A 14,732-nucleotide genomic window follows, 5' to 3' on the forward strand; every position below is an offset into this window, starting at 1 on the left:
TTTTTCATAACGTTTATGTAATAAAGAAAGAAAAAATCTGAAAGCAATAAAAATGATCCTTAAACTTATCTAATTTTCATTCGTGAAAATTACTCACTTAATTCAACTCAACATCAATCATCATTTTTTCAGGATAGGCTAAACTAAATAATTACTACTACAACCCAAGGAAAAAAAAAGAAGATTAATAGGTATCCATAATAATACGACTATAATGAAAAAAGCTGGTTTATTAGTACTCCCTGTAAAATTGTAAATTAATTTTTGTGAAGATATGTTACGTAACATAACAAATAACAGTACTAGAGTATGGTTATTTGTTTCACTTTTGTGCATAAAATTATAAAAACAAAAACGTAGTATTATAATAATATAATGTACACATTTTAACATTAAAAACTTAATTTTCATATAATTATAATCAGTTCGAAAAATCATCAAATCAAATAATTTGTATACGTAACCTTTTATTCCCCAAGTTGCAATTGTAAACTACTGTAGACAAAGCCACCGCACCAAGACCTCATGTTTATTACCAATCTCACACCGTCAACACTCACCGTCGCAACGCAGAGAACAAAAACGCGACATAAAATCTCAAATTCAGCAAAATAAATCCGACCCACTTCCCCAATTTTATAGAATTCGCTTTTGTTTGATTAAAAATCGTAGCTTTTGTCAGCTCCATGGATTGCTCCGACGCAATTCTGGAAAGTCCAGCTGCTGCTTACGAGCTGCTTCTCAAGTCGGCCATCGCGATTCCCCTGTCGCATTATTTGGCGGCGGCCCTTTTCTCTATCATTGTCTTCTTGTACAATTTCTTGGAATTCCATTTTTTTCACGATTTTCTCACTGGATTTCGTGGGGCCCCCATTTCTTTGACGTACAATTCGAGCTCGGAGATTTATCATGGGGTTGTGTCGAAGTGCCCGACGCTTCACGGGAGGTAGTGTCGAAGAAATTGTATGTTCACATCAAATTTATGATTTTGTAGTGATATTTGAGAGCCTCAAACTATGCTTATTTTGATAAACTAGATAATTGAAGGTAGCATAAAGTAAGAGGGATTAAAAAGGTTGAGTTTTGCCAAAAAGGGAAATGATCTATTTAGCTCGGGACATTCCAAAAAGGAACACGACTCAATTGACTTGGGAATCGGGATGGAGGGAGTGCTTGATTTAGGTTGTTTTTTTTAGCTAATTATCTGCCGTATAATTTCTCTTTGTGCTACAATAGGTACTTGGCTACACCGTGGCTCTCGAGCCCGCATATCCAAACATCTTTTCTGAACTTCTTTGGGAGGCCTCCGGTGTTCACATATAGAAGGTGAGGTTCTTGTAATGTCGATTGTAAAATGTTTTCAGCCATTCACTTTTATAAGTTCATGCGAAGTTATGCTTGACTATGTGGAGAATTGTCATGTTCAAAGTAATATATGTATGATCGGTGGAATTCGGATTTCTTGAGATAAATTGTTATTTTTGAACAGTCCATTTTGTTCCAGTTGCATTCCTTGCTGGAAAAACAGAGCTGTGAAATCATCTGTTACTTCTTCAAAGATTAAATATAATTAGTGGATTAGGGATTTTTGGTTTGTTGATATTGTACATAGATGTGTTATTTTTATTCACCTGATTTTTCTGTGTATCTTCAGGCAGATGTTTCATGCATCTGACGGTGGAACTTTTGCTCTCGATTGGCTGTTGCATTCTGATGGTAAAGATATCACACCGAAGTGATTAAGTGAAATTGGCTGAGGCACGTAGCAAAACATGGCACACACAATAGTTTACTGTAAGAACGTCACGATGAATTTTGTGGATATCCAAAAAACTAAATGGCATATAAAACTTTTATATGAATAGTTCTATCATTACATGTTCCATGTTCAATTACTATGTCTCCTTGAATTGGATTGCTATTTAATCTAAACCCATTTTGGTTTTTGGGAGTTTTGGCTTTTAGTTAGTTACCTCTATGGAATTTAATTACTGCATCCTGCGTTGGACCTTTGGTTATGAAATTTTTCTCTCAAGCATCATCTTCTGAGTAAGGCTATGAATAAACAATGTAAAATACTATAACTATTAGATGATGGAGAAGAACTATCTATTTGTAGCGCATGAAATGCAAGTTTCTTTTTCTTGGAATGTTTCAAAACTTTTGGCTTGTTGGTATGTTTTGGATAAGTGTCTTGTTTCTTCATTTTCGTTGTCGAATTCTGTTCGTCCTTTTTGATATTTTCCTTGCTTTTGTGGCAGTTTCTGGCGTAGCTGTTCAAAATGATAATGTCCTTGCAAAGGACGACGCAACTCCTATTGTTATTATAATTCCTGGACTAACAAGTGATTCGGCTTCTCCTGTAAGCCAACAGTTTTGTTTCCGCAGTTTACAAGAGTCATGCATCCTATTAATCATCTAATTTTCTTTTTATTGTATAAAATCAGTTATTTGAAGTATTGCCTCTGTCTCTGTCTTTGATATGTGAGTATGAATCTTAAAAAAATGTGAAATGAACTCCAATACACAGCAAAAGAAAATGTATCGCATAGCCATACCACACTTGTTTTTGGTTAATTTGTGTCATGTTTGCCTTTAAGTTGAACCTGAATCTATCAACAGAAGTTCAAGATGATATTTTAAGGGGAAAATCGAGCTTTAGCTTGATCATTGCAGTGTGTACATGCTATCCAGAACATTGATATCTTTTGACATCAACTGGGTATTCATATGATAGATTGGGACATTATGAATTGGTAAAGAGTTGTTTTTCTCTACAATTTTTATGTGTAATTAGCTACTCCTCTATGGCTGCAGTACATGAAACATATCGTCTTTGGTACTGCAAAAAATGGATTGAATGTGGTTGTCAGCAATCATCGAGGACTGGGTGGCGTTTCAATTACTGTAAGTACTAAGGATGGAAGAAGTCAGCAAAATAAGCAGAAGAATGACTTTTCAATTGCACTTAATTTCTCGAGCATTTGTTTTTATTATGTTAAAGTGATAGCATGTTTTAATTTAGACATGGGCATATTTCATCTTTGGAAAATCCATCACTGTACATTTGCTCTCAATCATTGTATACCGACTGATATTAATTCGTAACTTAACAGAGTGATTGCTTTTATAATGCTGGTTGGACTGAAGATGTACGTGAAGTTATAAACCACTTACATAAAGAATATTCTGCGGCTCCGTTGTTTGTAGTGGGAACAAGTATCGGTGCAAACATTCTGGTAGAGTTCTGCCTTATGTCTTCATGCTTACAATGGAATGACAATGTTGATCGAGCATGCCCTTTGAACTAAGGTAAAATATCTTGGAGAGGACGGAGAAAATGTTCCGATTGCAGGTGCTGCAGCAGTTTGCTCTCCCTGGGATCTCTTGGTCAGTTGATCTGAACTACGTGTATTTGAACTAAAAATGTTTATTTAACGGCAATTAGACTTGGCCTGAGAGTACTCTGATCAGACAAATTATTGTGATTTTACGCGAAAACTCTATCAACTTTGCTGAGTGAGCTCAAAATCTGCGTATATAATATTTTTCGAACTATATCCTAATAACAGACTCTTTTTCCTGGTGTTAACATTTTGTTTTGGTTATTTAGTTTCATATTCCAATTTTTTTTTCCATTTTCTACATTTCAGATCAGTTCCAGGTTTATATCTCGAAGGCCTATTCAAAAGTTATATGACAGAGCTCTTACTATTGGTCTTCAAGGCTATGCGCAGCTGTATGTTGCATTGCCTTCTTACATAATTCTTTACTAATATAGGCAATTGAATAATTTGGGAATGCCAAAATTGATGGACTTAAAAATTGAAATATGGACGGCTTCCATACTCTTACATCTATTTGTTTTCCATCATGGGTAGGTTTTTCTTTATATGTCGAGGACTGTTATTCTCTTAACTAACTCAAGTATGTTTGCTTGCATTATGCAGACATGAAACTCGTTATACTCGCCTTGCTAATTGGGATGGTATAATAAAGGTTAGTCTTCCACATTCTTGCCTATTTGTGAACTGTACACGTCATATTTTTGTAATAATCATACGAAAATAAGTAACTGTATCGTTCTCAAGCTAGGATCTTAATGAATGTTAATTGAGGCTTGATGCTAGAATCTTACGTAATAATGTTGAACTACTTTTGTTCGAACAGTTTTACATTGAAGTAATTTAGTGTTATTTAGCGTTTTCATTTGCCGATGATACCTTTATTATATGTAGTCACGAACTGTTCGGGATTTTGATACCCATGCCACCTGCCTAGTTGGTAAATACGAGGTACCTCTTGTTCCCCGTTTCTGAATATTTGGAGCTTTTCAAATTTACTCCGTTCCTTCAAACTCGGCATAAATTCTACCTAACTAACGTATTGGAACTTTTTTATGTTTGCTCAAGACTGTGGATACATTCTATAGACGATGTAGCGGTTCTGCTTTTATTGGACAAGTTTCAGTTCCGTTGCTCTGCATAAGTGCATTGGATGATCCAGTCTGCACCAAAGAAGCCATTCCTTGGGACGAATGCCGGTAGAGTTGCTTATATTTTTCCATAATTGCTGACTTCCTTTCTACCGTTTATAGTGCTAAGATGTTTTATTATGGTAGAGCAAATAAAAACGTAGTCTTAGCTACATCTCTGCACGGTGGACATCTCGCGTTCTTTGAAGGCATAACTGTATCTCGCCTATGGTACTTCATTCTAACAATTTATTTTCTGGTCGAGTTATTTATAGCTTCTGAGTTACTGCATATACTAATTGAGAGAATCATAAAATAGCTACAAGAACATCGTCTTGTTCATTAGTGCAGTGTTTTGCATAAAATTCTTCTTCTTTCCACAGGTGGGTGAGAGCCGTTAATGAATTTCTCGGAGTTCTACTCTCGAGTCCATACATGCACAAACAGAACAAGGTGCACGGTCTTTTCGTCCATCTAATAGCTATCTCTGGTGTTTACTTTTGGTGATAAGAAAATAACGTCGTCTAATCAACCACATGCTTCGATAACCCGAGCAAGTTGTGAGCTTTATTGATCATCTGATCTCTCAAACATAAAATATCAATCTTATGATGTCAGTAATCAATCCCCCTAATATGTTCTCATGATTGCAGGCGGAAAGTGCCGGGCCTCATTCTCCTCTTATGCAAACTTCGATCGATCAAGGTCCCTATCTCAACCTGACTGATGGAATGGTGGCTGCAATGGGCAACGAGCACATAGATGGCGAGGAGACGCCTGAAAATCACAGTCAGACTGATCAAACAGTTCCAGTCACCGACAACCACGTCTCTAGTGGAAGGAAATCCCATTTTGCTACCAATGATGCTCAATCCTCTGAAGATGATGGTGGTTCGAAGGGCTCAGGGATCATTCAGAGATGCTTGCACCAACTTTCGCGTCAAAGTAACAAGTCGATCTGGCTGCTTGCTTACATAGCCATCATGTCATCTTGGCCCCTGGCTGGGGCTGCGCTACGTTATCTCCACCGAAAGAAATTGATGAAAAGCTTACCAGGAAGAGGATCGAAATGATCGGACACAGCCGTTGTGCCGCGTCTTTAACAAGTAAAATGTGATCTCCATTTAAAACTTTTTGAAATATGAAACTTAGGCTCTTTATAGTTAAATAAGTTTAAAGGAAAGTTCTCTTCATTTGTTATGTTTATGGTTTTGGCTTCATGTCTTTCATATTTGAAGAAACTTTACACTAAAAAAACAGAAAAAGAAAAGAACTAAAGAATTTCATTTCATACAAGAATCTATCATACACCATTACACCAAGATGAGGCTGTAATAAGAATCCTATCTTGCCATCCTAGGGAGATTGCTTTGCCATTCTCTCTTTCAAAAACTCTAAAACCACCATTTTCTCCATCATATTTTACAGGGCAACAATGGCTTCTGATTTTCAGCAGCAACTTTGCCTGCATCACAGCCCTGCAGCTCTGCTCAACTCCCACAAACCCCCTTCTCTCCATCCTCCCATTCCACGTCTCCATCTTCTCGAACCTTGGACAGCTCTCGCTGTCGTCTCTATCGTAGTTTATAACACTCCTGATCTCCCTCCCTAGATGATCTCTCTCAATGCTCAGCCTCTCACCGCTCTCTAATGGAAGGCAGTCATCTAGTGAATCGAAAATGGCTGCGAATTGATGCAGAGACTCCATGAATCTAGGCAAGAACTTGTTGCTGGTGCACTTGCCTTCGTGCTCAACTAGAACGATGATCGAGGGGTTAAGAGAGTAGACGTAGGATAGAGTTTCGGTGATTTTGGAGAGGGTTTTGAGTGAAGTCAGATGGAATACTAAGTTGATAGCGATTGTCTCGTTCTTCCTCGTCCTCACCTTCGCATTCTTGGATCCTCGAACAAGGCCATGGAACTCGAAAACGAGGTTGGGGAAGCCTTTTGCGAAACTGACCAATCTTGATTCAGTTTCTTGAATCTGTTCCATGTTCCTACCAAAGGCAGTGAGCTTTAGAGAGATCTTGTTTGTTGGGGTGGCGTTTTCTGATAGGGACTGCATGAGGGAGGGCCATTGGAAGCCGTAGGAGACGTCGAAATCGAGCACGTGGAGAGCCCTACCGCCCTCTCTCTCGAATGCTTCGATGATGGCTTGGTTGGCCGTGAAGTGAGCAAATTGGTAGAACGGCGAGACCTTGTAGAGGGACGTGAATGCCAGGAACTCCTCCTCGGGCGAGGGGCCCTTCATGATGGCATCGTAGAAGGGCGATTTCCGGGTGAGGAGGTGGGCGAGGAGGGCGTCGGCGAAGTAGGCCGCAACTCTTTGGACGGAGTCGCCTCTCAAGGAGACGGAACGGTAGAGTTGAGCGAGATTCTCGAGGGCCGAGGCGGCGTGGTTTTCGTTCACGGAGGCGGCGGCGACGAGGAGCGAGTGGATCAAATGGAGGCCTTCGCCTCCGTTTGATCTCTTGTTGTGATCCGTCTTTAGCATTGCCTCCCTCGTTTGGAGGAGGTCGAAGATCTTGCCCTCCTCGGGGATTTCATAAGGCAAACTCGGGATTATAGTCCTTTTCCTCTTTCCCTCGCGGTCGTGGCCCGGGGTTTGGGAGAGTTTGAGGGTCAAGAAGTCCTCTTGGTCCATGATATCCATCTCCAACATGAGAAAGAAAGAGAGAGGTTGGTTTTTTAGAGAGAGAAGGAATAAAAGTAGGAAAGGGAGGGGAATTTCATGGGAGAATATAGACAAGATGATTTAACTTCAAATTTGAATTAGTTCAATACTCATACGTATGGTGATGGAGAAAGAAAAAGAATATCTTTTTGGGCTTAAATTTCAACGTTCAAGGTCAAGAATTGGATTGCATTTTATTCATTTATTTGTTTAATTTTACCAAAATGGTATTTTGTTGTGTTGGGGCAGTTCGGATAAGTCAAGAAATGACATGTATATATTTGCTGTCGACAAATAAAAAATAAAGAAAAATTGAAGCATCTAAATATACTAACCGTCGGCTTCGAGACTTTGTCCAATTTGTACAAAATCTCATGTTCCAACTTCGAGATTCTTTCTTTCCTAAAAGAATTGATAAAAACTAAAAAAACCTTCTAGATTCTATGTCATTTTTATGCAAGTTTATTTGACTTTCCGTCGAGAAAAGAGTAGTTGTCAGAAGACAACAAAAAGAGGTTGGAAAGTGCTACAGAGTTTGGTATTCTCTGTTTGACTATAATGGATATCAAATGGACCTTTTTTTATGCGTTTTTGATATAGCTACTGTTTTTTCCATGCATATAGATGCCAGTTTTGGGGGGCCCACAATGTGGCGGATTTAGGTGGGGTTGAACTCGAGTCGATCGACTTTACCGCCGACTATCTATAAGTTACATCAAATATGACTTCGGTTAGAGTTCACTCTGTTCGTTGTCTGTCATCCATTGTTAGCGACGACTTTCTTCACTGTGTCCGATCCTACAATAAGTGTGGGGTATATATAGAAAATTATTATATTACCTAGTTAATGTGAGCATTATACTGTGGGAAATGTTATTGTTTAATATTCATGATATTAATTGTACAAATTACATAAAACTCAAGAATCGATTTGATCTTTTATTCATTTTTTTGAAGTTATAGAAAATTTGTGTAAATTGAGATTTGATTTTTATGTAATATATACGTAAAATGAACGGCATCAACAATAATTTTTAATATATATTGGAAGCAAACTAAATGGATAAAAAATAATAATAACAACATGGACTAAACTATGTAACATACTATTTGTATACTGTTGTTTTGATACTCAAATATTCGCATGAATATGGAATATGTCTTTGTCATTAGCGTTGAGGGGAGATTGTATTGTAGTTGCATAATATTGATAGAAAATAGTCAAATACTATATAATAAAAGATCCAACTATCCTTTTAACTATAAACTATAAGAGCTCGTGATCCAGCACAATGCTAATTAGAAGTCCAATATAATTATTTGACAATCGAAAGATTCACAACTTTTGGAAGTTAATGTTTCAAATTATGTATTTGGAGTTATATGTATACTTAATATTCTTCACTTATATTTTTGACTATATGCTTAGAAAACAAGCATATATTTGGGCATGTTTCATGTCCGAATTAGAGTGTGTTAATTTTCCATTGACATTCATATATAAACTATATCTAAATTAATTAGTACTACAATTTATTTCAATACTCATTCGATTAATTTACAGTATAAGTAACTAATCAATCCTAGTCATTTGAGAATTGAATATTGTCTTGACATGTAGAATAGAGGGTGGAGCCCGAACTTCCCTTTCTTGCGGGAGAAAATAAATGACGCATTGAGTGAGAGGCTTGAACTGGTGGTATGAAACCACACGGTGTGATCAATGTCGAACTAGTTTTAAAGACTGAACTAGAGATCAAATCTTGTCCAACCATTTTTATTGTAAGGCGGTTGACAAAATGCTTGCCTTGGATTGATGACTTATGGGTCACGAAATTGATTAGTTTAATCACTTATTAAAGGCCTACTTTAAGAAATTATGAACTTTTATCTCATAGTTAATTTATCACAAAATCGATTTTCTATGTAATTGATTATAACTTTATCTTCTGTCAGCATTTATTTATTTTCAAATATCAAGAAAATCTAGAAGAGCAAACGAATACAAATGTTGAATATTCCTTGATCTAAATTGCCGTTTGAATGAAGCAATGCATATAAATAACCTTAAAAAATCAAATGTGAATGCAGCTTCAAGCTCGCACGTGACGTAGATTTCAACGCTATTGAAGATGATTATAGATATTCATGATTTGATGCTGTCGGATTGGAATCGTCGGTTTTGGTTAAGCGAAAGATAGAATTGGACCGGTTTTAAATTTTTATATCGAAATTGAATCACCTAAGTCACGGTTCCAGTTATGGTTTTGAACGAAACCATGATCAACAGTTTGGTTCTCAGCCGAACCGCTGAATCCGGTTAAACGAAAATCTAGGATCTAGTTCCGGTTCAAACCAGCGGTTTTATATGGTTATTCCTCAAAATTTTCTTGATTTTTGCTCTTTTCCGATTTTGAATCGAAATGTCACAAAATTTTAAATTGAATTTTCTAACACCCGATTTACGGTTCTGGTTCTAGTTATGGTTAGACTTGACACGATCAATGGTCTGGTTTCTAGCCGAGCGGTGTAATCCGTTTGAGCCATGCATCTCTATATTCATGCTCAATGCCGGCTATCAAATTATTTGAGAAAATTTATCCGTGTTGTTTGGTATTAATCCGGCATTGACATTTAGGTGAGTTGGTTGTCCCTTTACAAATTCGAGGATCTATAAAATTGCAAAAGAGACAGTGTTTGGTTTAGTGTGGTGTCCCACCTCGGCAACAACTTGAAAATCATTTTAAGAATGTCATATATATGTTCTTTATTAGTTGTGATTAAGGAACTTGGTGTCCAACTTTGTCAGAAAGTGGATAATCTTGGGCAGTGACAGATTCAAGAAACAGAACGCATACTCATGGTGTGTAGCTATTGAACGCAGAGTCGGTGGTGGCCTGATAGATGTTCTTGTGGGCCGACTGGACCGGACCGGCGACCCCACCTCCGTGACCTTGGGTGTAGATGAGGACAAAGTTGTATGATTTGTTGGGGGTATAAATCCTATTACTATATACTCCCTCCGTCCCAAGGAAGATGAGTCCTTTCTTGGGCGGCACGGGATTTTATGCAGTTATATTTTGTGTGGCAAGAGGAAAGAGTAAAGTAAGAGAGAGGGAATAAAGTAGAGATAAAGGTGTTTCCATTTTAAGTAATGGGTCATCTTGATTGGGACAAACCAAAAAGGAAAGTGGATCATCTTCAATGGGACGGAGGGAGTACATGAATAAGACAAACTATATGTTAACCAGTGTCTTAATCACTATAAGCATATATTTCTTTGATTCTTTTCCCTTGGACTAAGAAATGGACATTTGGCAAAGTTCATAATATTCGATGCATGCATGGTTCATATGTATATAAGCCAAAAAAGTTGTTACCTGCAATTACGAAATGCATGTAGATATATAAATATTTGTTGGCGCTGAAAATCTTAGGTATTGCCGAATGCGACTAGTCCTTTAAAGAGTAAAGTAGTTGTAGTAAAAAGTAAGGAAGACACTTAATTGTGAAATGATGAAAAAAAAAAACTTGTGACACTTAATCAAAGGTGGATAGAGGGAGTAATATATAAAGCGAGTTACCTCAATACTTGTTAAAACAGATTTCAACATATGTAAACAAGATTTGAACACAGCACATTTCAACAAGATTTGCAGGAATTTAGGCCTAAAATCAGAGGATTTGGAACAAATTAGTGAATTACAACCAAATTAAATTGATATTACTATGTTATAGTTGCATAAAAATGACAAAAGGGCACATTTTTTTTACAGCAATATGTGAATAAAAACTACTATGTGGGCTGGCCCATTTGTTCATATTGGTACAAAATCTTGAACAGAACATGCTTTGGGTTTTCAAATTATTTGCTTAGGCCAAGAATATAAAGGAAACTTCCATTTTTTTTTTTGTACTAATTTTTAACGACAAAAACCATTCCATATATTTATCCACATTAAGATACAATATCTGGAACAAAACTGCAATACATGCCTATAAAAATATTCAATTTGATGGAAGACATGATAGATAAAAGGTTGCTAAAAATGTTACCTAAGATTCAAATGAACAAATTTATGGAAACTGCATCACAACAGCAGATAGATATGCATCACACATGAAAAGTCATATAAAATCAATCTATGGCCTATGCCTTTTGACAATATGAATCTAAATCTCTCGAATAACTGTGGCAAGTAGAGAACATTATAACAACATACGAGCACGCGATTTCGAATGGCACACACTAAATTCCTAATTAACAGATCACAGTTTTGACAAACCACACTACAAGTAAGAAATTGTTCATGACCTAACAAACTTGAGATGGTATTTCCTCATTGAAATGGATGTGATATATCAGACTAAACATTGCTACCACCTGATTGTTCTCGAGACTCATAGAATAGTCTTACATTGGAGTATATTAGCGAAGGCTCAGCCATTGCGCCATTGCCATAGTCTCCACAGGCCAGCCTCTTCTTCACCGGGGGGATGAGTGAGATACCAAGATCGTCTATCGCCATGAGATGGCGTTCAGTGAAAGGGTTGTCCCACATGAGGGTGTTCATGGCTGGCGCTACGAACATTGGCTTATTGTAGTCCCATGCCCGGACAATGCAGGTCAACAAGTTGTCACATAAACCTCCAGCAATCTATTTAGGATGAAAAGTAAAAAAAAGTCGAACAAAGGTTAGTCAAATAACATCTTTGGGCCAAATTGCAAAAATGGGTTGACCCTCAAAATAATTCAAAAAGCTGACCTTTTGGAAAAGTTGCATCGGGCTCGAAATACTCATGTGGAAGACCCAAAACCAATGTGGAATTATCTGTTCCACCCAAGCATCAAAACGATGGTGATTTCAGGCCTTCCACGTCTAAATATTGAGCCCATAAAATACAGGCTTGGGCTTTAATTGCAACTTTTTCAAAAGGTCTATTTTTGAAATTTGACCAAAGATAGGGACGTAAAATACAATTAACTCTTATAAGAAAGATAACAAATAATAAATAATACTTGTATTCTTAAGAAATATCCATAGCCTACAATGAGCTCCCAAACATTCGAATTGAAAAAGGTCATTTTACTTTTATCAACAAAGTCTATGCAAAACAAGTTAAATCTTTTTCCCAAATGATCATTCAATATGGAAGTAACCGGCTGTTTATCAGTTAAAAAAAATAACAAGTGTAACAAGATTCTTTAAGATATCGTTAGTAATGGATGGGTTGCAATGTTAACAAATAAATTTAAACAGCCTACATCGTGGCTTACCTTGGCAAGTGTATTGGCAGACAAAGGTGCGATGACCATGATATCAGCCCACTTACGCAACTCAATATGGAGCACATTATCACCTATCTTTTTCCAACTCGACCATTCATCCTCATCCGTGTAAAGATCTACATCTTTGGGAAGAGCTACCCTGTCTACAAAATGGAGAGATGCCTGGGTAGCAACAGCTTTCACTTCCGCCCACTCGGAGAAACAATGACAGAGATTAGCAAACTTTATTGAAGCGACACTTCCACTGGCAGCAAGCAGGATATGAGGTCTCCTCACAAAATTATTTACTTGATACAGATTCATGTCTGCATTCTCAGGTTCTACGTGTGCCATATCCTGTTCGACATTGTCATTGAGACATGGCTTGTGTTAGGCAGAAAAATTTAGTCATCACTACAAATACTAAAGATGTATTCACACATTTCTCAGCTGAATAAGGGGCGCCATTTCAATCTCTTATTCATACAGGACGAGAAAAAAAGAAAAACAGTAACAATACAATCTACCTTAGCATAGTCTATTCTATTCGACTAAAAAACACTCTGATAAAGAGATGAACAGATTTTCCATCCAATAAACAGGAAAAATGCCGAGAAAGAAAGATTGCAGACCCTCTCGATGTTTCAACAAAGATAACATACATATCCTGAAATATTGAGAGCTGGTTCTATCATCTGCAATAATCATTTTGAACAGTCCACAACTTCTTATTCTATAAGACTACAAACATTCAAAGAATCAGCAGTCAAGATATGCATTATTTCCTACAAACGAGAAGTGATTTACCAATATTCATAGGTTAAAATTTCTACATTGTGGCAAAGGATTAAGGGATCGCAATATCAAAAACTCCAAACTAATAATTAAACCAACAGATAAACAGTTACACGAAAATAGTAGGTGAATTATGCCATCAGAGAAACCAACAAGAACCACAGTAAACTGAAACTGATAATTCAATGGAATCAAGCTACCGAAACCGCAGAAAAAGTTAATTGACAATTCACCAAACAATTCTCAAATGCATACATCGCCAGATACAATCATACAAGAACCAGAAAAAAAAATTAAAAAAAAAAAAAACAAAAGTCAAACAACCAAATGTTCCAAAAATTCATTTGAACCCAGAAAAAAAAAACCAGCTAGTACAAGAAATCAAGAAATTTTTGCAAAGAAAAAGGAAGTCAAATTACCTAAAATCGAGATGAACTGCGAGAACCCACGGATGAAATGAAAGTGAGGTTGCAAAAGAAGAGGGAAACCGAAGTAGTTGGGTGTATGATTTATAATTCAAAATTAGGCGATATGCATTTAACTCTATTTATTATTTATGAAATAATTTATATGCTTGCTATAATGATTGAGATCGTCTCATAAATCAATTAAAACAGTAATCAACTGTAGCATCAAAGTTTTTTATTCAAAATTGACAATATTCGGTTAAACAGATTCAGCTACAGTTATCCGATTACCATAAATTTTATAAAAAATAATGCGAAAACCTGAACAAGCATTTCATCGAACAAATTATGTTTAGTGAATAGCGATTTCTCAAATACAAATGCAGCAAACAACCAGCACTTTCAAAAATCGACTATAGAATTACTCAGGCAGCCACAATAACTCAAACAACGCTGAAAAACGAATGAAATTCGAGCTCTCTACATTACGAAAATTCGAGGCAAACGACTAACCTGAAGCGCGATCAGTGGCGGTAGCTGAATAGCTGAGTGCGGCGACGGTGGTGGAAACTGGAGGCGCGCCGGGCGTGTCGGATTCGGCGGTGTTCACCGGCGACGGCAGTGCAGTGAATTGAGAGCTCCGTTTCAATGAATCGAATATATCTGTCGGTTATTGGATAGTACCGAACCCGACCCGATCCGGTTTGGGAAATGGAGAATATGGAATATTTAGAGGGCCCAATTTGTAATGGGGCTTGCAAATCTTCAAAGCCCAAAACCTTGATAATAATAATTAATAAGCCTTCTGCAAATTCAATCATGTTTGACTAAAATTGAGAGTTGTATGAGTAATTGTTTTTAGAAATATATAATATGAATGAAAGTGTTGTTGAGATGGAAAAATTGACGGTCTCCCAAACATAGTCCAAGTATGTTTGTTATGTTAAAAAAAATAGTTCATTTTTATTTATAAACATTGTCTTATACTCCCTTCGTTCCATGTTAATAAAGATATTTCTTTTAGCATGGAGTTTAAAAATAGTGTGTTAAGTGGACGGTGAATATAGTAAGAGAGAATAAAGTAAAAGGAATGCTTACACTTTACCAAAAATA

The 14,732-nt window shown here is 36.8% G+C and overlaps 3 protein-coding genes across 7 annotated transcripts; 1 reads left to right on the forward strand and 2 right to left on the reverse strand.

The window, feature by feature from the left end:
• The first annotated feature begins 502 nt into the window (after positions 1-502).
• On the forward strand, positions 503-5,667 carry LOC125207414 (phospholipase ABHD3-like). 3 transcript variants are annotated; one of them, XR_007173957.1, is made up of 14 exons: positions 503-946; positions 1,237-1,326; positions 1,655-1,716; positions 2,262-2,362; positions 2,818-2,907; positions 3,117-3,239; positions 3,313-3,390; positions 3,654-3,739; positions 3,951-3,999; positions 4,239-4,295; positions 4,413-4,543; positions 4,622-4,705; positions 4,858-5,034; positions 5,128-5,262. XR_007173957.1 is itself a non-coding variant. In XM_048106742.1 (14 exons), the coding sequence occupies exons 1-14, from the start codon at positions 687-689 to the stop codon at positions 5,545-5,547; spliced, it is 1,701 nt and encodes a 566-aa protein (XP_047962699.1). In that variant the 5' UTR covers positions 524-686; the 3' UTR covers positions 5,548-5,667. The 3 variants fall into 3 exon arrangements, 2 of the variants coding, with proteins under 2 accessions (XP_047962700.1, XP_047962699.1); XM_048106742.1 differs by having other exon boundaries at positions 524-946; positions 4,858-4,927; positions 5,128-5,667; XM_048106743.1 differs by lacking the exon at positions 4,622-4,705 and having other exon boundaries at positions 521-946; positions 4,858-4,927; positions 5,128-5,667.
• Positions 5,668-5,745: 78 nt separating this feature from the next.
• LOC125207415 (GRAS family protein RAM1-like) lies at positions 5,746-7,192 on the reverse strand. Its single transcript, XM_048106744.1, has one exon. It carries the CDS (start codon positions 7,134-7,136, stop codon positions 5,778-5,780), a length of 1,359 nt encoding a protein of 452 aa, XP_047962701.1. The 5' UTR covers positions 7,137-7,192; the 3' UTR covers positions 5,746-5,777.
• Positions 7,193-11,281: 4,089 nt separating this feature from the next.
• LOC125203935 (probable phosphopantothenoylcysteine decarboxylase) lies at positions 11,282-14,281 on the reverse strand. Of its 3 annotated transcripts, none has more exons than XM_048102451.1 (4): positions 14,133-14,281; positions 12,427-12,774; positions 11,915-11,980; positions 11,282-11,806 (listed from the first exon to the last, which is right to left on the reverse strand). In XM_048102451.1, the coding sequence occupies exons 2-4, from the start codon at positions 12,769-12,771 to the stop codon at positions 11,516-11,518; spliced, it is 702 nt and encodes a 233-aa protein (XP_047958408.1). In that variant the 5' UTR covers positions 12,772-12,774; positions 14,133-14,281; the 3' UTR covers positions 11,282-11,515. The 3 variants fall into 3 exon arrangements, with proteins under 3 accessions (XP_047958408.1, XP_047958409.1, XP_047958410.1); XM_048102452.1 differs by lacking the exon at positions 14,133-14,281 and adding an exon at positions 13,632-13,759; XM_048102453.1 differs by lacking the exon at positions 11,915-11,980.
• Positions 14,282-14,732: the final 451 nt, after the last annotated feature.

The sequence above is a fragment of the Salvia hispanica genome, chromosome 2 (genome assembly GCF_023119035.1).
Source record: "Salvia hispanica cultivar TCC Black 2014 chromosome 2, UniMelb_Shisp_WGS_1.0, whole genome shotgun sequence".
NCBI lineage: Eukaryota > Viridiplantae > Streptophyta > Magnoliopsida > Lamiales > Lamiaceae > Salvia > Salvia hispanica.

Bases quoted from the DNA above. Each gene is read 5' to 3' on its own strand.
- LOC125207414 (XM_048106742.1), top strand. From the start codon at position 687: ATGGATTGCTCCGACGCAATTCTGGAAAGTCCAGCTGCTGCTTACGAG. The intron at 947-1,236 runs GTAGTGTCGAAG...GTGCTACAATAG, and splicing joins TGCCCGACGCTTCACGGGAG to GTACTTGGCTACACCGTGGC. The intron at 4,296-4,412 runs GTACCTCTTGTT...TGTTTGCTCAAG, and splicing joins GCCTAGTTGGTAAATACGAG to ACTGTGGATACATTCTATAG.
- LOC125207415 (XM_048106744.1), bottom strand. From the start codon at position 7,136: ATGTTGGAGATGGATATCATGGACCAAGAGGACTTCTTGACCCTCAAA.
- LOC125203935 (XM_048102451.1), bottom strand. From the start codon at position 12,771: ATGGCACACGTAGAACCTGAGAATGCAGACATGAATCTGTATCAAGTA. The intron at 11,981-12,426 runs GTAAGCCACGAT...TGGGTGGAACAG, and splicing joins CTGCCAATACACTTGCCAAG to ATAATTCCACATTGGTTTTG. The intron at 11,807-11,914 runs GTCAGCTTTTTG...CATCCTAAATAG, and splicing joins CGATGCAACTTTTCCAAAAG to ATTGCTGGAGGTTTATGTGA.